General features: G+C 60.7%; 13 protein-coding genes across 13 annotated transcripts; 4 read left to right on the forward strand and 9 right to left on the reverse strand.

Moving 5' to 3' along the window:
• Positions 1-28: 28 nt before the first annotated feature.
• On the reverse strand, positions 29-1,177 carry OSTLU_10147 (ABC(membrane) family transporter (Fe-S assembly/SufBCD system); the record flags this gene model as incomplete). Its single annotated transcript, XM_001418903.1, has 1 exon — positions 29-1,177. A coding segment is annotated over one exon (1,149 nt), but the record flags the coding sequence as incomplete, so codon positions are not given.
• Positions 1,178-2,054: 877 nt separating this feature from the next.
• Positions 2,055-3,014, forward strand: OSTLU_3119 (predicted protein; the record flags this gene model as incomplete). Its single annotated transcript, XM_001418679.1, has 1 exon — positions 2,055-3,014. A coding segment is annotated over one exon (960 nt), but the record flags the coding sequence as incomplete, so codon positions are not given.
• A 1,241-nt stretch (positions 3,015-4,255) lies between these two features.
• On the forward strand, positions 4,256-6,298 carry OSTLU_93035 (predicted protein; the record flags this gene model as incomplete). Its single annotated transcript, XM_001418680.1, has 1 exon — positions 4,256-6,298. One exon carries the CDS (start codon positions 4,256-4,258, stop codon positions 6,296-6,298), a length of 2,043 nt encoding a protein of 680 aa, XP_001418717.1.
• A 37-nt stretch (positions 6,299-6,335) lies between these two features.
• On the reverse strand, positions 6,336-7,199 carry OSTLU_93036 (predicted protein; the record flags this gene model as incomplete). The annotated part of the gene is made up of 1 exon (XM_001418904.1): positions 6,336-7,199. One exon carries the CDS (start codon positions 7,197-7,199, stop codon positions 6,336-6,338), a length of 864 nt encoding a protein of 287 aa, XP_001418941.1.
• Positions 7,200-7,302: 103 nt separating this feature from the next.
• OSTLU_32681 (predicted protein) lies at positions 7,303-8,100 on the reverse strand (the record flags this gene model as incomplete). Its single annotated transcript, XM_001418905.1, has 2 exons — positions 7,303-7,816; positions 7,898-8,100. The coding sequence occupies 2 exons, from the start codon at positions 8,098-8,100 to the stop codon at positions 7,303-7,305; spliced, it is 717 nt and encodes a 238-aa protein (XP_001418942.1).
• A 1,580-nt stretch (positions 8,101-9,680) lies between these two features.
• OSTLU_5235 (predicted protein) lies at positions 9,681-10,388 on the reverse strand (the record flags this gene model as incomplete). The annotated part of the gene is made up of 1 exon (XM_001418906.1): positions 9,681-10,388. A coding segment is annotated over one exon (708 nt), but the record flags the coding sequence as incomplete, so codon positions are not given.
• Positions 10,389-13,202: 2,814 nt separating this feature from the next.
• OSTLU_35328 (predicted protein) lies at positions 13,203-15,125 on the reverse strand (the record flags this gene model as incomplete). Its single annotated transcript, XM_001418907.1, has 1 exon — positions 13,203-15,125. The coding sequence occupies one exon, from the start codon at positions 15,123-15,125 to the stop codon at positions 13,203-13,205; it is 1,923 nt and encodes a 640-aa protein (XP_001418944.1).
• A 578-nt stretch (positions 15,126-15,703) lies between these two features.
• On the reverse strand, positions 15,704-17,976 carry OSTLU_12730 (predicted protein; the record flags this gene model as incomplete). The annotated part of the gene is made up of 2 exons (XM_001418908.1): positions 15,704-17,321; positions 17,561-17,976. The coding sequence occupies 2 exons, from the start codon at positions 17,974-17,976 to the stop codon at positions 15,704-15,706; spliced, it is 2,034 nt and encodes a 677-aa protein (XP_001418945.1).
• A 1,006-nt stretch (positions 17,977-18,982) lies between these two features.
• On the forward strand, positions 18,983-19,592 carry OSTLU_16174 (predicted protein; the record flags this gene model as incomplete). The annotated part of the gene is made up of 2 exons (XM_001418681.1): positions 18,983-19,033; positions 19,128-19,592. 2 exons carry the CDS (start codon positions 18,983-18,985, stop codon positions 19,590-19,592), a joined length of 516 nt encoding a protein of 171 aa, XP_001418718.1.
• Positions 19,593-19,639: 47 nt separating this feature from the next.
• Positions 19,640-20,727, reverse strand: OSTLU_32687 (predicted protein; the record flags this gene model as incomplete). Its single annotated transcript, XM_001418909.1, has 1 exon — positions 19,640-20,727. The coding sequence occupies one exon, from the start codon at positions 20,725-20,727 to the stop codon at positions 19,642-19,644; it is 1,086 nt and encodes a 361-aa protein (XP_001418946.1). The 3' UTR covers positions 19,640-19,641.
• Positions 20,728-21,263: 536 nt separating this feature from the next.
• OSTLU_32688 (predicted protein) lies at positions 21,264-22,745 on the reverse strand (the record flags this gene model as incomplete). Its single annotated transcript, XM_001418910.1, has 1 exon — positions 21,264-22,745. Exon 1 carries the CDS (start codon positions 22,515-22,517, stop codon positions 21,264-21,266), a length of 1,254 nt encoding a protein of 417 aa, XP_001418947.1. The 5' UTR covers positions 22,518-22,745.
• A 267-nt stretch (positions 22,746-23,012) lies between these two features.
• Positions 23,013-24,557, forward strand: OSTLU_50012 (predicted protein; the record flags this gene model as incomplete). The annotated part of the gene is made up of 1 exon (XM_001418682.1): positions 23,013-24,557. The coding sequence occupies one exon, from the start codon at positions 23,013-23,015 to the stop codon at positions 24,480-24,482; it is 1,470 nt and encodes a 489-aa protein (XP_001418719.1). The 3' UTR covers positions 24,483-24,557.
• A 29-nt stretch (positions 24,558-24,586) lies between these two features.
• Positions 24,587-25,696, reverse strand: OSTLU_16178 (predicted protein; the record flags this gene model as incomplete). The annotated part of the gene is made up of 1 exon (XM_001418911.1): positions 24,587-25,696. One exon carries the CDS (start codon positions 25,694-25,696, stop codon positions 24,587-24,589), a length of 1,110 nt encoding a protein of 369 aa, XP_001418948.1.
• Positions 25,697-25,714: the final 18 nt, after the last annotated feature.

The following is a 25,714-nucleotide window of genomic DNA, read 5'->3' on the forward strand; positions in this document are numbered from 1 at the left end:
CACCCGTCCATTCGAACGCGACTCGATCCCGCTCGAGCGACGTGCGAACGATGGAGTTCACGCGATCGCGCAAATCTTTTCCCGGTAAGCGGCTGATGACGTCGACGCCGAAACCGCTCACCAAGAGCGAGCGGGCGGTCTCCGCGCTCAAACCTCGCGAGCGAATGTAGAACAACTCCTCCTCTTCCAAATCGCTCACGGTGCACCCGTGCGTGCACTTCACGTCGTCCGCTATGATTTGCAAATTCGGCTTGACGTTAACCGTCGCCTTAGGAACGAGTAACAAGTTACGCGAAAGCTGCTGCGCGTCCGTGCGCTGTGCCATGCGGTTCACCTGAACGTTGCCGTCGAAGACGCCTTTACCGCTCGCCGCGCTCACGATGCACTTGTGCACCTGATTGCTCGAACCTTCTTCGTGATCTAACTGCAGCTTGCTGTGTAAGTCTAAGGTTTGATTCGAACCAGCGAGGTTGAAGCATCCGAGGACGGTTTCCGTGCGCGGACCGAGCTGCTTGATGTTCAAATCATGACGCGCCGTCTTGCCGCCGACGGAAATCTCATTCACCTCGTACTTCGAATCTTCCGCCTGCGTCACGAGCGTCGTGCGCGTGTGCGTGGCCCCGCGGCCGTGGTTCTGAATGAGCGCATGCTTCATCGACGCTCCCTTTTCGACGGCGATTTCGCAGACGCCGTTTTGCCAGTACTCGGTTTCGCCCTCGCCCGCGAAATCTTCGACGACGCACAACTCGCCCTCTTCCTCCACCACGATGGTGATTCGCGGCGCCGAAACGCGCGTGGCACCGTTTTCACCACCCGTAGACATCGTCACGATATGGACCGGCGACGCGCACTTCACGCCCTTGGGCACGCGAACGACGACGACATCCGCCGCGCTCGCCGAGTTGATGGCGGCGAAAACGTTACCCCGCGTCGCGCTCTGCTTTCCAGTCGTCGCATCCGCCGCACCGACGCTGATTTTAATCCCAGCCTTCGCCGCGCCTTCAAAGTCACTCTGCGTGGCATCCAACACGCCGTCCACCAAAACGACAGTCGCGCACGCATCCTCCACGCGCGTCGCGCTCGCGTCCGCGCTCGCCCCCTCCTTCGGCCCCACGAGCGTCGCCGTCGTCAACGCGCTGAAATCCGTGAATCGATACTCTTCCGCTCGGTTCGTCGGCGCGCGCGCCGATCGCAGCGCAACCACCTCATCCGTCTTCGCCAGCGTCCCCGGTCGCGTCGTCGCCGTCGCCGCGCGTCCGACGAAGCCGTCGTCGTACGCCGCCGCCTCCGTCGCCTCCGTCGCCGCCGCCGCGCACCGCACCCCTCGCGCCGTCGCGCTTCGTCTCGCGCGCGCCTCCCTCCGCGACGTTCTCGCGCATCGCGCGACGTTCGCGCGCGCGATCGCGCGCGTCGTCGTCGCCATCGCGCGTCGCGCGCGCGCGTTTCGTTCGCGCGCGCCGCGGAAACCCCTCCCTCGCCTTCGCGACGCCTTCGCGACGCCTTCGCGACGCCTTCGCGACGCCTTCGCGCGCGCGCGTCGCTCGCGCGCGCTCTAAACCTTTACCGCGACGCGTTCGACGCGCGTTCGCTCGCTCGACGTCGCGCGTCGCGCTCTGCCGCGCGTCGTCCCGCTCGACGCCGACTTTATCCATTCATCCCTCGCGCCGACGTCCGTCACACGGCGCCGCGCGAGCATGGACGACGCGACGACCGCGCGGTCGACGCGTGGGTTTTCGCTGTCGCCGACGCCCGCGCGCGCGGCCGGCGACGCGCGCGCGCACGCGGACGCCGTCGCCGAGGCGTGGGCGCTGAGCGGGCTCGCCGCGCCGCCGCGCGCGACGTCGCCCGCGGACGCGCGCGCGCTGAGCCGATCGAGCAGCGGGGCGTGCGATGAGGAAGCGATCAACGCCGCGCGCGATGCGGACACGCCGTCGCCGTCGCTGAAACGGAGCGGAAGCTCGTCGCTGAGCATGCTGAGCCAAGGCTTGCGAAGGATCGACAGCGGACTGCTCATCGACGTCGCGCCGAGCGCGCCGAAGAAGAAACTCACGCCCGATGATTTCGATATATTGAAATTGGTCGGACAGGGCGCGTTCGGGAAGGTGTTTCAAGTGAGGAAAAAAGATAGCGGGGCGATATACGCGATGAAGGTGATGAAGAAGGAACGCATCGTGGAGAAGGACCAAGCCGAGTACACGAGAGCGGAGCGAGACATTTTGACGGCGGTGACGCATCCGTTCATCGTGAGTCTGCGGTATTCGTTCCAGACGACGAGTAAATTGTACTTGATTTTAGAATTTATTAACGGCGGGCACTTGTTTTTTCAGTTGTATCAGCAAGGGACGTTCGGGGATGAGCTGACCAAGTTTTACATTTCGGAAATTTGTCTCGCCATCGGGCACTTGCACTCGCTGAGCATCATGCATAGGGATTTGAAACCGGAGAACATATTGGTCGATCACGATGGACACGTGAAGATTACGGATTTCGGGTTGGCGAAGAGGATCGTTGACGATAAGCGCGCGAATTCGCTCGCGGGATCGATCGATTACATGGCGCCGGAAATCTTAAACGCCAAGGGACACGGCAAGACGGCGGATTGGTGGTCCGTGGGAGTGCTGATGTTCGAGATGTTGTCCGGCACGCTGCCTTTCAAGGGGAAGAACAAGCAAGCGGTGCAAAAGGCAATCTGCAGCGAAAAAGTCAAGGTGCCGAATTACTTCCAACCCGAAGCCGTGGGGCTCATCAAGGGTTTATTGGCGAAAGATCCGTCGATGCGCCTCGGTCGCGGCGACGACGGCACGGCGGATATCAAAAGTCACAAATATTTTAAAGGCGTGGACTGGGCGAAGATCGCCGCAAAGGCGAATCCTCCACCGTTCAAGCCGAACGTTCACGGCGAGCACTGCACCGCAAACTTCGACACGCGATGGACGGATGTCGATCCCGTGGACTCCGTCGCCGCGACGCCCGTCTCCGGCGAACAAGAAAAATTCCTCGGATTCACCTTCGTATCGAGTTTCATGGAAAAGGCGATGGCCAAACTCGGTCGCGTCGTGCACGGTGACGAAGACAAAGACGTCACGAACGCCGAAGACGACGACGACGACGACGACGACGACGACCAGCGCGCGCTCGAAACCACCATGGACGAGCTCGAACTCTCCGACGGCGAAGACTCGTCGCCCCAGAAACGCGCCGATTCCGGCGCCGCCGCGCCGACGCGCGCGATGGACGTGGCCCTGAAAAAGCCACCGCTCCTCCGCTCGGACGCCCCGTCGTTCGTTCCCGGCCGCTTTTAAGCTTTGAAGCTCGGCTCTCGCGCCGTCTGTATATAGCACCTGTAAAGCGCGTACGCACTTAGCCATCGTCCCTCAAAGCGCGCCGCGCCGCGCCGCGCCGCGCGCGCGGAGCGTCGCCGCGCCGATGCTCCGAGTCACCGTGGACGTCATCGCCGTCCCCGACGCGCCGCTCGACGCGCGACGCTTCGTCGTGGACGCGCCGGAGGACGTCACGTTCGCCGACTTGCGCGAAATCTTGGCGACGCGCGCGCGCGTCGACGCGTCCACCGTGCGCGTGCACGTCAAGGGAAAGGCGTGCCGAGACGACGACTCGCCGCGAAAACACGCGACGCGCGATGGGCGGTTGCGGGTGAGCGTGATGCCGGATCCAGCCGCGCGACGCCGCGCGATGGATGCGGAGCTGCGGCGACTGCGCGACGAACAAAAGCGAAAGTTCGCCGAAGCGCGGAGCGACGAGAATTCTTCAGACGACGCCGCGGCGAAGCGGAGAGCGACGACGGCGATCGATGATAAGACGCGAGAGTGCGAACGCCTGAGCGCGGAGGTGGACGCGCTGGAACGATTCGGATCGGACGGCGCGCGAACGCGCGAGCGGTTACACTTTTTGAGCGACGCGTTCGAGCGAGCGTTGGTGCACTTGGACGGGATCGATAGCTTGGGCGATGACGACGTGCGCGCGGCGCGCAAGCGCGCCGTGCGGTTTGTGGACGCGCTGGCGGAGCGAGTCATAGACATGAAGAGTCGTCTCGCGGAGGGAGGCGAAGCCGGAGCGTAACCGACGCGACGAACGCGCCGAAGAACAGTCCCTTCGAAGAACAGTCCCTTCGAAGGTAGTGCCTTTGAAGATAGACCCATCGTAGATAGCTCGATCGTAGATAGCCCCATGGAAAAGAATGTTGCATTCACAGCGCGCGTTTCCGGTGGCGCTTCGTCGCCGACGCGTCCCGCACACGATGCCTCGCGCCTCGCGGCGCGCCGCGTCCTCCTCCGACGCTTCGTCGGAGGAGGACGTCGCGTCCGCGGCGGCCGAGCGTGTTCGTGACGAACACGCTCCATCGCTCAAGTACGTTCCCGGTTCGAGTGGTAAAGCGCAGCGCGCGCGCGCGAAATTGCTTCGTAACGCGTCGAGACGCAAGCGAGAGCAGCGCGCTGAGCGACGCTCACCGTCGGCGTCGCCGTCGGAATCGTCGCCGACGCCGCGCGACGCTCGCACCGCGACGAATGTCGTCGAACTGCGCGCGCTGCTCGAGCGAATCAGCCTGACGGAGCTCGAGCGCGAGACGTTCGTCGCGCGCCGCGGCGAGGACGGCGACGTCAAAGTCTGCGAAGCGAGCGCGTTCGTCGAGTCAGTGCGACGGAATGAGGCGCGACTGCGGGACGTCGAGCGAGTGGAGATGCTCGGAAACGACGACGATGATGATGGTTATGTAATTTGGCCCAGGAATGATGGGACGGCGCGACAGATGCGGTACGAAGACGCGACGGCGGCTCGATGCGCGTTGGACCACGCGCCGAGCGAAGTCTGGGAGCGGATTTTCGGCTTTCTTAATCTGCGAGATGCGGTGCGATTGGCGGCCACGTGTAAATCGACGTGGATATTGTCCCAGCGAGAATTCATGCGGGACAAGCGGTATGAGTCGATGTTTGGTCGCGCGCGGGCGTCGGCGGAGGAGGGTGCCGACGGCGACCGCGCGATGGTGGTTTCATTTCTCTCCAGCGAGCGGTGGCTCGGGGAATCCCACGTGGGCGAGACGAAGTTTCCGAAACCCGTCCATTTTGGCGTCGGTCCGAGTTTTGTGCGCGGATTGATCGCGGACGAAACGACGGTGACGTCGTTCGATCGGGAAAAGGTGAAGATTTGGTACCACGGCGCTCGCGGCGACGACGACGCGGGCGGGCGTTTGGCGTCGTTATTCGTCGAGAAGAAGAGTTCGGCAACGCGCGGACTTACCGCATTAGCTATCAATCAGTCGAGCATCGTCGCGGGGGACGACGGCGGTCGATTACGGATATGGCAGAGCGACACATTGGAGTACGTGCAGCGCAGAGCGCACGCCATTGCAAACGATTACGCCGTAACGGCGCTTTGCGGCATTCCTGCGACGTCGCTCGTAGTTTGTGCTAGCGCGAAGAGTACAAATTTAGAAATTTGGGACACCGAAGAAGTCGCGAGCGTGACTTCAATCGCGCTTGGGGACCTGGTGCACGATGGCGATGGCGGTAACGCGCATCACGGAGCCACATGCATGAGCATGTTCGGCGGAAACTCCTATTCAAACCGCTCGTACATCGGCGGCGCCACGTCTCGTCTCTGGGCTGGAACGACTTTTCAAAAAGTCGTGGGCGTTGACTTGAATCGCGCGACTTTTGTCGATACGCTCAATCTTCCCGAGTCGTATGCAAGCGAGGCAGAGATCCGAGCCATCGCGGTGAATGGTCCGTTGATAGCCGCCGTCGTGGCGGATGGCGCCGTGATGTGGGATCGCAGAGCCATGCCACACGAACAAGTTGTCGCGACGTTTGCGTCGCCGTTTTCGCACATTGCGGGCGCGTCGGAGCAATCAAGTTGCATCGATTTGGAAGATTTCGCGCTTTGGATGTCGAATCCAGGAGACCCAGGGGTGAGCATGTTTGACATTCGAAAAACGTTCGGGCCGCCGCGCAAGCAAGAACGATGGGTATCGTCGCTGACGACGAACGCAGTCACAAATATCTTGCGTCCTCGCGCACGCACGCGTGGATTTAGTGAAGAGGTCAACGTCGGATGTTTTGCGCGCGTTGCCGGCGCTCCTGGTGCAGTGATCGTTGCACCCGACTCTGACTCCAGCGAGGCGCGATGTTCGATATTTTTGCACAAAAACGAGATGCCCTCGATGGTTGACATCGAGACCATGGCGAACGAGTTCGACGATCAGTGGCGTTCGAGACGAGCTCGCAAGCAAGGCAAGCCGCCTCAACCGAAATCGCGCGGTCGATATCCGAAGAGGAGCAGTTAAATTATAGCGTAGCGCAGCTGTTGCAAATCTCTAGAAATTAGAAAACCGGCGCCTCGGTTTCGATCACGAGTGGTTTACCGTCCAAGTCGATCTGTCTCGTGCGTTCACCCTTTCCTTCCTTCACTCGATTTTCCTTGATCAATTTATCCCCCTTTTTCGCCACGTACATGTACGTCAAATTTCCCGATCCCACCTCGAGGACGATTTGATATCGATCCGCGCCGACGCGTTGCATCGCGATCGGCCTCTCGATCGCCGAGTCATCCCCTACTACGGCTAACCCGACGCCATCCGGCAGCGCGCACTGCGTCGCCAGCGTTATCTTCACCGGCGGTCCCTTCGCTTTCGGCGCCCGCGCCGTCGCTTTCGACTCAACCGCCGCCGTCGGTTTCGTCGCCGGTTTCGCCATCGCGCGCGTCGGCATCACCACCTCCCGTTTCTTATTGCTCGCCACCGGAATGTCCATCACATTCGTCCTTCGTCGCATCTCCGATCGCGCCTCTCGCTTCGCCGCCACTGCGTCCGCGCGCAGCATCCCGTCCCGTCTTCCGTCGAGCGCGCTCGCCGCGCGCGTCTTCGCTCCCAGCGCCGCCGCGCGCCGACGCTCTGCGATGTTCTGCGCCCGCACGTCCAGCGCAATCTTATACAACGCCAGTGGCAGACCCAGGACTAAGCCACACTTGAACGCGAACACCTGCGCGGGCGTGAACTGCGCGGGAGGCGCGAGCGCGCGCGTGGACGTCGCCGCGATTTGAAAACAATCGTTTTCCTGTCGCGGACGCGGTTTGAGGTCGGCGCGCGGCGCGGAAGGCGTTCGCGGGGCGCATCGCGTCGACAGCGCGCGGCGAGACGCTTGTGGCGTCGTCCGCGGACGCGCGGGCGCGGACACGCGGGCGAACATGACGCAGAGTGACGCCGAGGCTGGACGACGCCGCGGCTTCGGGACGACGGATGAGACGCGAGCGGTCGGCTCGGATTTTCTACAACAAGTGCGCTCGTGTCGCTCATAACGTCATGATTTCCTTCTCCTTCGCCGCACATCGCTGCGTGATCTTTCCCACGATGTCGTCGGTGAGCGCTTGTAAATTCTTCTCCGCGCGCTTTCGATCGTCCTCCGACATTTCGGCGCGCTTGATTCGCTTTTGCGCCTTGTGCCGGATGTTGCGCGCGGCAATCTTGGCCGTCTCGCCGAGCTTGCTCGCGAGCTTGCACACCTCTTTCCTCGTATCCTGTGTCATCGCTGGAATGGGCACGATCAAACCATCACTGGACTCTTTGGGAACGAAACCGAGCGGCGAGTTCACGATGGCTTTCTCCACGCTCGGCTTGGTGCTCGGATCGAACAGCGTGACGGAGAGCGTCTGCGCATTTGGCGCCGTGATCGTGCCCAAGTGCGAGAGTGGCGTCGGTTCACCGTATACATCGACAATAATGTGATCAATCATCCCCGCCGACGCGCGCGCCGTGCGCAACTGCGACAAATCGACATCCAACGCGTGCAACGCCGCGTCAAATTTACTATTCGCGACGTCCGCGTCAGTCGTGCATTCGCGCGCGCATCACCGCGCGCATCGAGTGCGCGCCCTCGCATCGACGTACCTCTGCCACTCTTTCGCGTCGTACTCCACGACGTCGCCTTCCTCGCCACCGTCGCCGTCACCGTCCTCGTCGCCGTCGCCGTCTTCGTCGCTCGCCGCCGCCGCTCTTTGTTTCTGCTTCTTCTTCTTGCTATACGACCTCGCGGCGACGTCCCGCGCTGCCGCCGGCGTCGACGCGCGCATCGAGAGCAGACACCAGCGCATCGCCGTCCCGCCTCGCGCGTCGTCGAACGACGCCGTCGTCGCGACGTCACCGCGCGCGCGCATCGTCGAAAGTTGTCGTCGCGGTGCGGCGTCGCCACGCGCGACGGCGTCGCCGAGCGCGGACGATGCGCGAGCGCCGTCGAGGATTGCGCGCGCGGCGCGCGCGCGCGCGGCGAATCGGCGTAGGCCTGACATGGCGCGCGGGTGTGTGCGGCGAGTGGCGGCGACGAATATCGCTACGTTACAACGCGAATGGATCGTTTCGTTCCGTGCGCGACTGGTCTGAATCAGACGGGGAATCAAAGTCGGAAAAGCTTTCGTTTGGGTTGCGTGTGCTCGCCAACCACCCGCGGGCGCGCCGAGGCGTCGGTCAAGGGTGACGAGAAATTCGGCGCGGGCGCGAGCGAGAAATGCTTCGAAGGCGAGTACGGTTCGCGAACGTACTTGATGCCCGAAGATGGTGGCGGTGCGTTCATGGCGGCGTCGTAGCCGTTGGAGGACATGAATTTACGATCGTACATGTAATCAGCGTGCACGCCCACCGGGGCGGCGTTTTGATTGGTGGACTCTCGCGGCGGCGGCGCGAAATGCGGCGGCGGCGCGTACATCCTGTCGTACATCATCCGCTGCATCATCTCACGCATCGTCGCGAGTTCAGATTCGAGCGCTCCAATTTTTGTCACCATGTACTCATGTTCTTTCACTGGAACGGTCACGAGGTCGCCGGATATAGCCACGGGCTGCTCCACGCGCATCTTTGACTGCGGCGTATCGTCGCTCGGCGATCGCGCGACGGCGTACGGCTTTCCACCACCGAGGCTTTCGCTCTGCGGGGACTCAATTATCGGTGGCTTAGCGTATCGGGCGACAGGTGGTTTTGTGTGCGACTTTCGCTCGGCTTCCTCAGGGCTGGAAACCGGCTTGATCGCCACGGATGGGAGGTTCATTGACTCAGCCTTGACGGGAGACTTAGCCAGCGGTCCGACAAACTCGCCTCGACTCCATCTTCTGCATTCATCCTCAAAATGTTCTTCCACGTGATCGCGAATGAGAGAAAATCGCGGGAAAACTTTGTCATCCAGTTTGAACTTATACTGACGATGACCCGTGTACTCGACGAACTCAGCCAAGAAGCCGTTGATGTCTCCCAGTTCCAACTTTTTCACAGACGCCTGCACCTTAACTTGCGCTGGTGGCGGTTTCGACTTTTCGCGCGGTGGCTCGCGTGGCACAATGACAGTTTCTGTCGTTGCCTCGACTATATCGTCGTGTTTGACGATGGCAACCTCTTCTTCCTCTTCAAAGACTTCGTTTGATTCCTTGGAATTCGTCAACGACGCCAATTTCTGCAACGCTTCTTGCACGCTATCTTTGCGCTGTTTTTTCGCACTATCACGAAGCGCGTCAAAACTAATTTTCAAGAGCGGGTCGACATCTGCTGATTTTGTTGGAGTCGTCTCCGCAGACTTCGCAGCGATTTCTTCATACTGCGCGACTTTGACCTTCACTACACCGCTCTGTTTGACTTTGTTGAGCTCGGCCGTGATGAGTTTGATCGCTTCGAGCACCACTTGCGTGCCTGGATGATCGAGTCCGAACTTTTGCACTCTGATATCTTTCGCGCGAGTGTAACACGGTAGTGCCTCACCCCACTCTTTCATTTCCATCAACAACTCACCCAACTCGACACATCGCGTAGCAATGTTGGTGTGCGCCGCGTCGAACTCGCCCTCAGCGATTTTCAGCGCCTGCTCGAAACACGCCTTCGCCTTAAGTGTTCTACCTTGTGATCTATAACATCTCCCGAGATTGATCAAGTAAGTTTCAAGCTCTGAACTAGCGTGGAAATCATGTTCGGCGATTTCGACAGCACGGCTGTACAGAGGTTCGGCTCTTTGGGCTTGGTCCATACTCTTGTATTTTTCAGCCAAGGAATTTAGACTCGCAGCGAGTCCTGGGTGCACAGTTTCATTCGTTTCTTTGAGAATGGCTTCCGCCTCTTTGTATTGACGGAGCGCTTCGAGATTTTCACCACGCGCTCTTAGAACACTCGCGAGATATATTTGATGCACAGCGAGGTTGGGGTGATTTCGCCCGAAAAGTTGCGTATCCACGTCGAGTGCTTTCGTGTATAAAGCCTTCGCTTGATCGAAGTTACGTAACTCTAAGTGCATAGACGCTAAATCACTCAATCTTTCAGCTGTTCCATGATGCAAATCTCCAAATCTTGACTTGGTGATGTTGAGCGCCTTGATGAACGTTTGCTTTGCCTCTTCGGGCTTTTTCAGTTTACGCAGAACACGCGCGTGCTCGGTGAACACGCTGGCGAGAAGTTCCAAAAGCAATGGTTGACCGTTTGAATCGGTGACACACTCCATCTCCTTCGTCACGTCTTCGTAAACCTCTCGAGCGCTGACTAAATCATTTTTCATAACGTACACTTTCGCGAGGGATCTCAAATTCTCAAGCAGTCCTAGAGAACGATCCGGGTACGCGTCGACGCAATGTTTGAGTGCTTGCTCCATGCAGAATTCACTTTTATCCCATTCTCCATGCCTAGCGTAGACCGCACTCAATCGAAGCATCTCGCGATATATAGCGTCGTGATCAGCACCGAGCTTGTTTTCCAACTCGTCCATCAGTTGTTCGTGTATTTCGATTTCCTTCAAGCCTTTACCCTTCAACCCATACAACGTCGCTACATTCATTGTTACGCAAGCGGCGTGATTGAATACTTCCTTCACGCTCTTGTCTTTCATGCAGACTCGCCACGCCGCTAAGGACGCCTCTGCACTCTCTAGAGCGTCGTTAATGAATTCCTCGACTTCACCCTTCGTCCCTCGCAGGTTATGATTATCGAGGGTAATTTCTTCATCCTTTGTGCGCACCAAGCACAGACTCTCTTCGTTCATGATCATCGCACCTAAAGGTGTATTTCCATTGAAGTTTGCTGACTCGAACTTCCGAGCGAGCTTTGCCACACTCGCCGCTTTTTCCCAATCCGCCGTCTGACGCAAAGCATTTGCGTACTTCATGTTGAGCGACGCTGCATGTTGCAGCTGAAACGTTGCTCGACTACACGCGAGATCGCACACCGCGATGACGCTCGTGTAATCTGAAATCCACTTCATGAAGTCGGCGATAGATTCAGCACACGAGTCCCGCGTGCGATCGTTCATTCTTCCGAGGCGAGTGAGAATCGACTCCATGGGGGTGCGCTGGACAACGTCCGATACTTGCGTCGCCGTCGCAATTTTCCAACTCAATACCAGCTCGTTGATATATCGCTGTTTCCACAAGAAATGAATCACCTGTGGATCTGTGATGTAGCCCATGAACTGATCCCTAGCGACCAACCACTCACCGTTTCTCACAAAATGCAGTAACTCGAGGACGTGGTGCACGTTGAAATCACCACTCGTGTCGGAAAACTTGCGCAGGAAGTACGTCATGGCGTCGCGTTGAATGTTATTCTTTGCTTCATCCTTCACCAAGTACCTGCTGCGTACATAGTCGATGACTACCGATGATCGTAGGACGAGCGCATCTTGCGGCATCTCAGGCGCTCGCGCGCCGTCTTCTTCATAGCACCAGCAAAGATGCGCGACGTCATCCGTGAGCGCCAAGAACGACGAAGACGTCCTACCGACCTCGATAATATCGGCGATTTCATTCGCTGAAAGGCCAGCGCGTGAAGAAGCCATGAGCGTGAACAATTGACGCACCACATTATGGCCGTGGTTGTACTCTAATCCTTCGAATATATACCTTAACAACTGCTCGATCGTCTCAGGTATTTGTCTCAACTCGTGCGCGACGTCCAGAGGTGCGTCGACTCTGCGCTGACTCAATTTTACCCGTCGACGCATTTCATGCGCGACAAGATAGATATAAGTCGGCGAACTCGCGTCCTTGTAGCTATATATTGGCTCAAACAGATCACTCGTGATTTCTCGCTCGTCGTTTCGGCTGAAAAGGCCGCGAGCGAGCTGCGTGCGTTCCTTGATGCCGAGCGGTGGCAACCGCTTCCTCGCAACGGCTGCCGCGTTTTCACCGCCGCTCGCTAAATAATTCACCGCATCTCCTTTCGTTCGCGCGCCAATGATCACACGAACGTCTGACATCATAGAAGACGGCAACCAGTCGGACATTTTCACCGAGCCGAGCTCCGCCGCCGCGTCTAAATCGTCTACGACAAGCACCACCACGCTCGATGTTGTCAGCGCCAATTCCTCCATCAATCGAACGAACACTCGTCCCGTCTCTTCCGCGGTCACCGGCATGTTTGTAAATCTCGCTTGTCCGAGCATCTTTCGCACGCGTTCGCACATCGTCCACAGCACATGCCTCAAATCGCACTCCCCCGGCGTCGGTCCTCGACAGCACACGTGCAACGCCAGCGGTTTCTTCCCCATCACCCTCTCACCCGTCACCTCCTCCTCCTCTATCATTCTCGCCGTGCGTTCGCGCAAATCTTTAACGAACTCGCTCAGCACCGAGCTCACGCCGCTCCCTCGTTCGCCCTCGAGCACGAACACGTTCGGCGCGTCGTCTCGCAGCGCGTGCGCGCGCAGCTTTTCCAGCGTCTCTGCCCGTCCGACAAACTTCCCTCGCGCATCTCTTCGCGATATCGCAGCGCTCGCGCGTTCAATTATCACTGATCGCGCCTCTGCGTCTTCGGTTCCGTCGATCGCGACGCGTCGCGTCGTCGGCAGGCGCAATTCTCGTCGCTCGAGGTCGGTGAGCGAACCGACCGCGGGCGCGCTCGAGGGCGGCGAATTGGCGGGCGCGGACGCCGCGCGCCGCGCGCGGTCGGGTTTGAGGATGGATTTGGGCGCGCTCGACGCGCCGGGAGCGGCGCGCGCGCTCGAGGGCGGCGACGGGGGCATCGCGCGCGTCGCGATGTGCGGCAGTGGTCGTTGGCTCGGGCGCTCGCGCGGCGCCGCGGCGTCTGTCGCGCGCCGATTCCGATCGAAAGCGCGACGCATGCGGGGCGAAAGAGTGCGTAAATAATGCGAGATGTTGATTAACAACGTTCGAGGGATGAGAGCGTACCTAACGGGCTACGGCGTCGATGGCCGAAAATGCGCGCGCGAGCGGTGTCATCGAGGAGACGCCGTCGCGTCCGCAGACTTGGCCGGCGACGGGGTAACTTCTTGCGAAAGTAAGAAGACGTTGACCACGCGCGCGGCGATGCGTTCGGCGAGACCGGTGGCGACGTGTTGGACGAAGATGCTCGCGCTCGGTTTGCGCAAAGCTTCGGTGAAGGGCGTCAGCGTCTGCGGATCAAAGCCTTTGCTCGACGAAAACATTTCGACGATGCGTAGTACTTGCTCACGCTTTTCCAAGAGCTTGGCTTCTTGCTTGGCGTTGCCGAACGTGAGCGGTGGTAAAGCGCGGAGTTCCGCCGGAAGGGCGGCTACGATGGGCGCCAAAGCGTCGGACTTGGCCGAATCCATGGCCGAGCCGAGAAGGATGGCTTCGAGCACCTTCACGGTTTCTGCCTCGATAAGCGGACGAAGGGTGTTCTTCGCCTCACCCGGCTTATCTTCACCGATGGCGAGTTCGATGAGCGGCGGCACTACAGCTGCGGCGTCGTAGTCATCACTCTTGCTGCCCTCGCGCAGCAAGTTTTCGAGACGATTCCATCGAAACTTGCCATCCTGGAAGAGCAGCTCGGCGAATGAATCTCGAAGTTGCGGGCGAGGATCTGTGAGCAAACGCCGCGCCATATACGGGTACGCCTTGGCTAAGACCTTAAATTTTGGATCCGTCGTGAGCGCCAAGCCTTCAAGCACGGTGAGGGAGCGCAAAATAAGCGCGTAGTAACCTGGCACGTTGAACGGGTACTTGTACAACACCGCCCCGAGCCCATCCGTGATAGTCTTGAAGTTCAACTCGTCTACGGTAGCTTCAAGCACATCATCGAAGAATTCTTCGAGCGCCGGCACGATTGGTGTCACGTCTACGCTTTCATCTAAAAACTCCAAGGCGTAGTAATCGTTTGCCATCTCGACGTAGTCGCGGTTCACCAAGTGAACGACGTGATCGATGATGGCGTACCGCGCGCTCTCCGGCATCTCACTCATCATCCCGAAATCTAAGAACGCCAATCGACCGTCTGGAGTGGCGAGTAAGTTTCCTGGATGCGGATCTGCGTGAAAGTAACCAAACTCTAAGAGTTGTCTGAGCGAACACTGAATACCGGAATCTACGAGCGCGAGCACGTCCAAGCCTTGCGCCTTGAGCGATTCTTGGTCGCTTAATTTCGTTCCTTCAATCCACTCCATGGTGATGACACGGGGCGACGTGGTTTCCCACTCGATCCCCGGAACGACGATGTCTGGTCGATCTCCGTACAGTCGCGCAAAGCGCTCGGCGTTGCGACCCTCTTGTACGTAATCCAACTCTTGGAACACTCTCGCGGCGAATTCATCCACGAGCTCAACCACAGACGTGTTCAAAGACGTCACGAGCTTGTCGATCACCACCGCACCCGAACGAATCAGGAAAAAATCTAAATCTAAGCCCCCCTCTATGCTCGGCCGTTGCACCTTGAGCGCGACATCCCGACCCTCCATCGTCACCGCCTTATAAACCTGTCCGAGACTTGCCGCTGCGATTGGCGACGGCGATATCTTTTGGAACATCGTCTCTAAAGGTCGTCCGAGTTCCTTCTCTACCAACGCGAACGCATCTGCATCCGCGAACGTCGGCAACGCGTCTTGTAGCGTGCTCAGCTCTTCCAGATACTGCGTCGGCAACAAATCCGGTCGCGTACTAAGCGCCTGTCCGACCTTCACGAACGCCGGTCCGAGTCGCGTGAGTTTCTCTCTCAACTCAGCCGCACGTTTCCTCGCGTTCTCCTCCACGGTGCCTCTTTGATAATCCAACGCCACGCTCGCCGCGAACGAGCTCAGACTCGTCGCGATGTCCGCCGCGCGCGCCGCCACTCGCACCGGATCCTTGGTGAACTTCGCCGCGCTCGCCTCCGGCGCGTACCGCAGCGGCGATTGACTCCGCATCGCCGCCCGGCGCTGCGCGTCCGTGGTCGGGACCTCGCCATCGCCCGCGCCGAAGGATGATTTCGACGTCGTGACGTCGATGCGTTCGTCGCGTTCGTCGCGCTCGAACGTCGACGCGCGAGGCGGTTCCGCGATCGCGTTCGCGCGCACGTCTCGAGCGCGCGCGTCCGGCGAGCTTTGCGGAGCCGCGACGCGCGCGCGCGGCGCGGCGTCGGCGCGCGCGGCGACGAAGGCGCGCGCGGGGCGTCCCCGCGTGGGTTTCGCGTCGACGTTGCGGCGCCGACGCGCGCGCGCGGTGGCGACGTTGACGACACCGTCGGCGCGGACGCGCGGTGATGCGTTCGAACGCATCGCTCGCGCGACCGTTCGCGCGTGCGAGCGTTCGTCGGGAGTGGAACTGTGTGGATAGAGTGGCGACGGGGCCCTGTGGCGGCGAGCGGGACGGCGACGCGGGAGCCGACGGGCGAAACGGCGCGCGCGTGGGATATCACTGAGAATAACGCTGGATATTGAATGCTAGGTCTTCTAAAACGTTTAAGACGTTTAACGTTTACGCATGACGTTTAAGACGCGCTCGATTACTCGTCCGCCGCGGTGGCTTGCTTTTCGAAGCCCGCTGTGGCGGTTTCCCAGTCGACGGTCATCTTGCACAACCGACCGAGAAGGCCAGGAACTTCGGGAATCGGCACGCGAACTTGACCGCACGAATCGCGCTCGCGAACGGTGACGGTGTTCTCGGTGACGGATCTGTGATCGACGGTGACGGCGAACGGGACGCCGAGCTCGTCGGTGCGCGCGTATCGCTTGCCGACGGAAATCGCGGTGGCGTCGAGCTTGGCGCTGATACCGTTCGTGGTCAACATCTTGTTCATTTCGGCTGCAATGGCGTTCAATTTGTCATCGTTCACGAGCGGGAAGATGGTGGTCTTGATCGGCGCGACGACCGGGGTGAGGCGGAGCACGGTTTTCTGTTCGTCATCCGGACGAATGTAAAAGGCGTGCTCGAACATGCAGTACATGATGCGGCCGATACCGAAGGATGGCTCGATGACGGACGGAGTGTAGTTGCGCCCGTTCACCGTCTTCGTGACTTTTTCCACGGTGAACATGTCAGCCGCGATCTGTTGCTCACCGTTCTCTGTTTGAAGCGGAGCCGAACCATTCGCCGCGCACGCGTCTTGCAAAGCAAAAGCATCAGCTTCACTCAACGCAAGGAGCGCATCCGTGACGGGCTTCGCGTCTTTCTTGAAAGCCTTGCCGAGCACCTTTTTGTTCGGCGTGATCTCCACGACCGTCTCTTCGATCGGCTTGTCGAAGCGTTCGTACGCCACCAAATCCACCTTAGACTTGTCCGAGTGCGCCTTGAGATCGAACGCCGAACGATCGGCGAGCCCGACGCACTCAATCCAACCGTACGAACACTGAATTTCAGCGTCCCAGCAATCGGCGGCGTAGTGCGCCATCTCGTGCTTCAGGTGTTGACGGAAGCGAAGACGATTGGTGTCGATGCCAATTTGAACAAGGAACAAGTGGCATCGAGCAATGAAATAACCCAAAGTTTCGTTCGCGATGATGCCCTTGCTCACGGCCTCGCCCACAGTCATCGGGAACGGCTTCTTCACCTCACCCAGCTGTGCGTCCTGGCTAAAGAGACTGAGAACGGTGTCCGCAACTTCGGCAAATCGTGGGTGCTCCTTGTGCTCCGGATGCACAAAGTGCTCGATTTCCGCTTGCGTAAACTCACGCACGCGCAACAATCCAGCGCGCGGTGCGATCTCATTACGGAAGCTTTGACCAATCTGCGCCGCGGCAAACGGGAGCTTGCCACCGTTGTAGTAGAGCAAATCTCTAAAGTTGACAAAGATGCCCTGCGCGGTTTCGGGGCGCAAGAAACCCTTTACCGCCCCGGACGGACCAATTTGCGTCGGGAACATCAAGTTAAACGGATACGGCTCGCTCAAATCGTTGCCTGTGACCGGTGCCTTGGTGTTGGTGTCCTTGAGCGCCGCAGACATTTGTTCAACGTTGAGCTCGTCGATGCACGCTTGCAAATCTTCCAACTCGCGTCTGCGGTCGGCCTTCAACATCGGGTCACGCAACAGCTCCTCCACCACTTCTTCGAGCAAGTGATCGGCGCGGAAGCAATCTTTTGTCACGACATCGTTCACCATGAGATCAGTGAACTTTTCGACGTGCCTGGGATGATGGATAAAAATATCGTCAGTCTCGCGTCGCCCGGTCGTCGTCTTCGTGTCGCATCTCGTTCGACATTCGACGCAAAAACCTCAGCGGTTTGAGTGCGTTAAGCTTAATAATCACGGTTTACTCAGCGATAGCTGGAACTTAATTGATTCGTCACAGGTAATCGGTCGAATGTCTCCGAAGTCGGCTCAAGTTCGCGTTTTGGATATCGTTCTCGCTCGTCGCGCACGTACCCCGAAGCCCTCAGCACTGGTTCCGGCGTCACCGCCGGGCACTCCACCTCCAACATGCTCTCCTCGAGCACGAAATGTTGCCTCCAAAACTGCTGCACGTTCGATTTCACCGCGCACCCCGGCGGCCCGTAGTCGTACAACCCCGCCACGCCGCCGTAAATCTTAAACGACGGAATATAAAACAGCCGGCCCTCGAGCAACTGCCCGAGTTTCGCGCGGAACTCTTCCTTCGCTTTCGCCTCGGCGTTCCCCGCCTCCTTGAGCGCGTTCAGGTCCTTCTCCAGATCGACTTTCAGTCGCTTCAGCTCGGCGATGGCGGCTGCGATCGCATCCGCGTCGGCGTTTTGCGCCTTGAGCGCGCGCACCTGCGCGCCCGCCGCGTTCACCTCCTCTTGCTTTTGCTCCAGGGCGTCCATGCGTGCTCGGCGTCCGCGTCGCGCGCGTTCGTGTGACGCGTCGATCGCGGCAAAACGCGACGCGGTGATTTCCACTCATGACGACCTCGCGCGCTCGATAACGCGCGCGCGACGCGATCGCGGCGGCCATGCGAACGATACGACATCATTACATCGCCAGCGGCACGCGCGATGGACGAGAGGTGCGCGCGCGCGACGCGGCGGGACGTCGATGATTAAGTGAATAAAGCGACTCGAAGGCGACGACTGACGACGCTTCGACGACGACCGCAGCGCGCGTGCGCGACGCTGGTGCGAGAGCTCATTCGAAACGATGTCGCGACGTGCGTGTTCGCGGACGATCGAATGGCGATGGATTTGGTGATGGAGCTCGTTCGAGAGGCGGCGCGAGACGCGAACGTCGACGCGTTCGCGCCGCACGACGACATGGCGACGTTCGCGCGAGAGCGAGACTATAACGACTGGCTCGCGCGATCGTACGGTGACGATCGCACGACGCCGATGTTGGTGACGACGGACGCTTTCTCGTCGCCGACGCCGGCGCGGACGCGGTGTCTCGTGCACTTTGATTTTCCGCGAGACGCGTCGCAATATCGCGCGCGAATGGCGGGCGCGTTTAGCTGCGACGACGACGACGCGTGCGGTGGAGAACTACACGTCATCAGTCTCGTCGTCGGCGCGGGCGAAGCGGCGAGACTTCGCTCGACCGCCGACGCGCTTCGATGCCGCGTCGACGAGTTTGACATCGAAACGCTCGCCGAGATTCGTACGGCGCGCGCGCCGTAACCATCACGGATTATTTCGTTCGCGTCGCGCCGTTTGTTAGCCACGGCTCCGAAGGTCGTTCCCGTGGTATCACGCGCGACGGATGCTCCGAATGTATCACAGACGATATGTAACAAGAATGTACAACGACTCAAGAAAACTCGCATTCTGCGTCGCGCGAGTCGGCGTCAGCTCGCCAAACCTTCAACCACTACCACCTCGCGTCACTCCGCGACGCGAGATGTCTTCGAGCAGACACATCGCGCTCACCGCAATCGGCGGCGCGCTCGCGGTGCGCGTCGACGCGTCTCGATCGCGTCTCGATCGCGCGCGACGCGTTTCTTTTCGGTCTCGTGACTGACGACAGCTCGTTTTTCGTACGACAGGCAGCGGGCGCGTTCTACGGCCCGAGCGCTCTGGAAGTGTACACCGCGGAGTCATCTCTGGCGACGGCGGAGCGGAAACTCGCGGCGGTGAAGGCGTTGGCGCGAGACGACGAGCAGAACTTCGCCAAGGCGCGTTCGCGGTGGAGCGCGGTGACGTCGGCGTTTAAGGACGCGTCGGAACGCTATCGGAGAACGAAAGAAAGTCTAGACACTCGCTTGCGGGCGTTAGAACAGGCGAAACGCGCGTACGAGGATACAAAGAGAGAGGTAGACGAGGCTGCGTGTGCGCTCGCAGAGGCGGAGAAGGATGAAGCGGAGGCGAATTTGACGCTCGCGAGGGCTCGGCAAAAGCTCGGTACGCACGAGGAAGCAATCGCGCAGGCAAAGGTAGAGGTCCAGAAGCTGACGACGGTCGCTGAGGCTGCCATCAAAAAAATGAACGCGCTCAAGTTGCCGACGTTTTGACCTTTAATATTAGACTATCCTTCTACGTCGTCGTCGCTTTAATATTAGACTATCCTTCTACGTCGTCGTCGGCGCACAACCAATCCACGTACGCACTGAGGGCGCCGAGTCCCACCCCTAGGAGGCGCTTCCGTTCGGCACGATACTCCACCGCTGCACGTCCGAAAGCCGTGGTATACTTTCTATTTTCTAATAACTCCGCTTCATCTTCTTCCAGCGTCGTGGCAAAGGCGTCCAACTCGCGCTCCCACGCCTCGCCGAGCTTCACGGCGTCGTCTAACTCTCGCTGGATGTCGTCGCCTTCCAGCGTCCAGTCGTCGTCGGCCACGAGTTCTCTTCCCGGAGGTATTCCGCCGCACGCAGATGCCGTGACGGCAATTATTCTGCGAACATCCTCTTCGGGCGTCGATCCACCTAGCACGCCCGACTCTTCCATCGCCTGCCGGAATGCGCCGAGCCGCAACGTGATGTTCGCGCCGCCCAATCGATCGTTGCGGTTACCTCGTAAACTAAAACCGTAACTCTCCATGAGTTCGTCGTTCGAGGCGTCGGGCTGGTATGAAATCGTCACTTCTTCGTCCGCGCCTTGGATTGGACGATTCGTTTCCAAGCAACACGCGCCACCGCCGCCGTCCACGCTTCCGCCTGTTACGACTCTCCAGTATGCGCCCTTCAATCCGCCGCCATCGCTCGCGCCAATTTTCTTCAACGCGGTGACGTTCGCGATATCGACGTGATTCGCCATATCCACACACGGTGCAAGCACCGCGACCTGCGTGTCGTCCGCCCCTCCCTCCTCATCTGCGCCCACCTCCGCGGCGATCGCGCGCGACGTCACCAACGCGTACCCCCAGCGCAAATCGTCCGGCGTCAGCTTCCCCGGCACCGCCCCGAACGGCACGCGATCGAACGCGAGCGAAACGAGCGACCTCACCTCTCGCGCCCGCCGCACCAGCGCTTCGTTTTGCGTCGACGCGAGCTCCTCATCCGTCGCCAACAGCGTCGACGGCAGCCCGTTCGCCGCCGTCGGCAACCACGCGGCGTACGCCTCCCAAATATCCCCACCCGCGCGCGTCGCGAACAACAGCCAAAGCACCACCGCCAACTCACGATCATCCTCGTCCTTCGAGAACATCAAATCTTTGATCGCGTCCGGCACGGGGCGATTCCGTTTTTCCCACGCGCCGACAATCTTCTTCGCCGTGGCGTCCGTCCCCGTCGCCAGCCCTCGTCCGACGGGGCACACGATGCACACGTCGAGCGGAACCTCTAAAAGGAGCTCGACGGCCTTCCATCCCGCCGGGGCCGTGGTGAAGAGGCCGCGACCGTTTTCGCCGCGTCCGAGGGCGACGCGCGAGCGCATGGAGGCTGACTTCATGAAGGCGTCGAAAGCTTCGGTTTCGGTGGTGATGAGCGCGCGCGTGGGCGCGGCGCGACCGCCGCGGCGCGGTCGTACCGTACGCCGCGGACGCGCGCGCGGAGCGAGACCGACGCGCGCGGGGGAGGCGCGCATGGTGCGGACGACGCGCGGCGGCGTGTGCGGATGGAAGATGAAAGACGCGCGGACCCGAAGCGAAACGAATATAAAGTAATCGTAACCATAACAAAATAACGTCGTTACGCGGCTGGTGGTTCTAAAGTAATCGTGCCGAATGGTGCGCGCGTCGTCGGTCACCCGTCGACCTCACCGCTGATGTCCAAAAACTTGGCGGCGGTGTTGACGTCCTTGTCGCCGCGGCCGCTGCAGTTGAGGACAACCTTGGTGCCGTTGGGGAGACCAGGGCAGAGCTTCCACAAGTACGCCAAGGCGTGGGACGTTTCAAGGGCAGGGATGATACCCTCGAGACGAGAGGTGGCGACGAAAGCGTCGAGCGCTTCCTTGTCGGTGATGGCGTGGTACTCGGCGCGACCGAAATCCTTCAAGAAGGCGTGCTCCGGACCGATGCCCGGGTAATCGAGACCGGCGGAGATGGAGTGCGGCTCAACGATTTGACCCTCTTCATCTTGAATCAAGTACGAGAACGAGCCGTGAAGCACGCCCGGGGTGCCCAAGGTGAGCGTCGCGGCGTGCTTTTGGCCCGGCTCGATGCCTTCGCCGCCGGCTTCGACGCCGATGATGCGCACGGATTCGTCGTCGATGAACTCGTGGAACAGACCCATGGCGTTGGAGCCACCGCCAACGCACGCGACGAGGATGTCCGGCAAACCGCCCCATTTCTCCATGGCTTGTCTTCTAGTCTCTTGACCGATGACGGCGTGGAAGTCGCGCACCATCATCGGATACGGGTGCGGGCCCGCGACCGAGCCGAGGATGTAGTGCGTGTCCTCAACGTTCGTCACCCAGTCACGAATAGCCTCAGACGTCGCATCCTTGAGCGTGGCCGTGCCCGCGCGCACCGGTCGAACCGTGGCGCCGAGCAAACGCATGCGGAACACGTTGAGCTTTTGTCGCTCCATATCCGCCGCGCCCATGTAAATGATACACTCCAACCCGAATCGCGCGCACACCGTCGCCGTCGCCACGCCGTGTTGTCCCGCCCCGGTCTCAGCGATGATGCGCTTCTTCCCCATTCGCTTCGCCAACAGCGCTTGCCCGACCGCGTTGTTGATCTTGTGCGCCCCCGTGTGGTTCAGGTCTTCGCGCTTCAGGTACACGTCCGGCCCTTCCCCGTTCGCGTCCTTGAAGTGTTCGCTCAACCTTTCGGCGTAGTACAGCGGATTCTCGCGTCCGACGTAATCCTTCAGAATATCCTTCAGCTCCGCCTGGAACGCCGGGTCCGTCTTGATCGCCTCGTACTCCTTCTCCAGCGCCCGCAGCGCCGGGATCAGCGTCTCCGGCACGTACTTCCCCCCGTACGCGCCGTACCTCCCGTTCGCGTCCGGTCGCGACTGCTCCGAGATCTTCCCCTGCGTCGGCGGCGTCATCACGCGTCGCACGACGCGCGCGCCTCGCGTCGCCGCGCCCGTCGCGCGCGTCGCCTCGCGACGCCCCCCCGTCGTCGTCGTCGTCACCGCCGCGCCCATCGTTCGCGCCGTCGCCATCGCGCCCGTCCGTTCGCGCGTCGCGCGTCACCCGCGCGTCGTCTTCGTCTCGCGTCTGACGCCCGTCGTTCACCGCGTCCGCGTCGTCGCGCGCCGCGCCGTCGTGTGCCGACGCGCGGGTGACGCGCGCGCGGCGTCCCTCGCCCTATCCGCGACCGACCGCCATCGTCGGACTGTTTGCCCACACGCGAGACGCGTTTTTTTCGCGACGTCACCGATTCGATCGATCGATCGCGCGCGCGCGACCGTCGTGGTGTCGATCGCGCGGCGCGCGCGATCGACGACGCGAGGTTCGATCGATCGATCGAGCGATCGATCGATCGATCGCGCGATCGCGCGCGACGGCGCGATTCGGCGCGCGAGACGGCGGCGCGCGCGATGTCGACGTGGGCGGACGACGACGGGGACCTCCCGCCGCCGCCCGGGTTCGAGGACGTCCGCGCGGGCGCGCACGCGGCGGAGATCGCGGACATCGCGAGCCAGCTCGGCGGCGCGCCGGCGATCGGGACGCGCGCGGACGCCGTGGACGCGCCGGATGTGGCGCTGAAGAGCGAGGGCCTGCGCGAGGAGCACGCGGGTGAGGTGGTGAAGGCGATCGTGGATCCGTCGACGCCGTACGCGAGCGCGAAGTCGTTCGAGGATCTCGGGCTGAGCGCGGAGCTGCTCAGGGGGCTGTACGGGGAGATGAAGTTTGAAAAGCCGTCGAAGATTCAGGCGGAGACGTTGCCGCTGATTTTGATGCCGCCGCATCGGAATTTGATCGCGCAGGCGCATAATGGGAGTGGGAAGACGACGTGCTTCACGCTCGGGATGCTGAGCCGGATCGATCCGAATCTGAAGGCGCCGCAGGGGTTGATGATTTGCCCGACGCGAGAGCTCGTGGTGCAAAACGTGAGCGTGATGGAGAGGATGGGCAAGTACACCGGAGTCACGATCGCGTCCACGGCGGATCCGAAGTGGGATAACACAAATCGTAACAAAATCGTCGATCAAGCGGTGATCGGGACGCCCGGGAAGATTTTGCGATGGATGCGAGAGCGTCAGTTGGCGTGCAACAACATGAGAATTCTCGTCTTCGACGAGGCGGATCACATGATGGCCACGGATGGACATCGCGTCGACAGCACGAAAATTCTCAAGCATCTTTCCATGAACGCCAAGGCGTGGCAGGTGTTGCTATTCAGCGCCACGTTCAACGAGGCGGTGAAGAGCTTCGCGACCAAGGTGGTGCCAAACGCCAATCAAATCTTCATTCCGGCGACTGAGCTTTCGCTCGACGTCATCAAGCAACACCGCGTCGCGGTGAACACGGTGGAGGCGAAAGACGTGCTTTTGAAGGAGAAGATTTTCCCGCTGTGCGATAAGATTGGTCAGACGATCATCTTCGTTCGCACGCGCGAGGGCGCCAGACGTCTGCACGCGTCGATGAACGCGAGCGGATACAAGTGCACCGTGATCGAAGGACAAATGGAGCACGCCGACCGCGATCGCGTCGTCAAGGAGTTCCGCGATGGACTGACGAAGATTCTCATCGCCACCGATGTCTTATCGCGCGGTTTGGACGTGAGCACGGTTACCCTCGTCATCAACTACGACATGCCGGTTGAGTTTCACAACCCGCGTTCGCCGAATTACGAAACGTATTTGCACCGCATCGGTCGCAGCGGCCGGTTCGGTAAAAAAGGCGCGGCGTTCAACTTGATCTTAGGCGACTCCGAGCGCGCGATTTGCGATCAGATCGAGTTGCACTTCAACCACAAAATCCCCGAAGTCGCGTTCAACGACGACGTGACGTTTGAAAAAGTGCTCGAAGACGCCGGTTTGATGTCGAAGGAAGAGGCGCTTTGAATGCGGTCGACGCGTAATCACACACTACTAAGTACCTAGGACAAAACTATAGACGAATCGCGGGCCACCGCTAGCAGTACACGTTGTAATCCGGAGGCGAACCTTCACACTCGCTTCTTACTTTTTCGAGCCTCCTCGCGTCTCGCCTGTCGCGTGTCCACCACGGGCGGCTTCCATCGCAACCACTTCACGAACGCGCGAACGCGCTTAAACACGCGCGTGACTAAACTTATCCCCGTTACCGCTAAAAACACTGAGCGCGCGAATCGCCACGCACCGCCGATGAATGTGAAGTTTCTAAATACGTAGAAAACGACGCAGACGGCGATCGCCGTCGCGCCTCGCGACGCCAATCGAATCAACGCATCCGCCATTAAATACGCTTTATCGGGCGTCCCTCCGCGCGTGGGATCGACCCAAAGCTCTTCCGCGCGCGTCACTTCGCGCAAACGCTCGGCGGCGACTTTATCAAACCTATTCGAAGTCAACAGTCGCTTGAACAGCGCTCGCGCGCCCGCGGCGTCCCCGACGTCGCCGCCTCGCGTCGCGTCGCACTCTTCCCGCGCTCCCTCCCCCTGCACGCGCGTCGCCAACCCAGCGACGTACCTTCGCAGCATCGCATCTCCCGCGCGCAGCACCCCGAGCTCATCTCCCGCGTCGCCCGCTTTGACGTACGTCGCCACCAACGCGTCGTCGCACCTCGTCGTCCCCGTCGCCTCCGCGCACGTCCTCGCGTCCGCGCCCAGCGTCCCAATCCCCGGCATCTTCGTCCAGTGTTCGTGCTCGCTCGCCCGAAACAAAAGCGCGCCGCCGATCTCGAGCGCGTCTCGCGTCGCCGCCGCTTCGTCGTCGCCCCGTCTCGCCGCGCGCGTCGCCGCGTCCCGCGCGCACTCGCCGTCGAACAGGCAGCACCCCAGCGCGACGAGCTCGGCGAACGCCAGCCTCGGCGCGTCATCCGCGACGAATCCTCCGTACCGCGACGCCCCGAGCGCGGCGTCGCCGTCCGCGCGCGTCGCGTCGCGCGTCGCCGTCGCGAGAAACTTTTGCAATCGCGCGTCGGAATCGATCGCGCGTCGCGCGTCGCGCGCGCACGCGCGTCGCGCCTCGGCGCACTCGGTGTCGACGTCGCTCGCGCGCGCGCGCGCGGCGAGCGCCGCGACGCACGCGAGGACGAGCGCGCCGAGGCGAGCGCGGCGACGACGCGACGTCGCCATTCGACGACGCGCGCGGTG

The sequence above is a fragment of the Ostreococcus lucimarinus genome, chromosome 7, assembly GCF_000092065.1.
Source record: "Ostreococcus lucimarinus CCE9901 chromosome 7, complete sequence".
In the NCBI taxonomy this organism is placed as follows: Eukaryota; Viridiplantae; Chlorophyta; class Mamiellophyceae; order Mamiellales; family Bathycoccaceae; genus Ostreococcus; species Ostreococcus sp. 'lucimarinus'.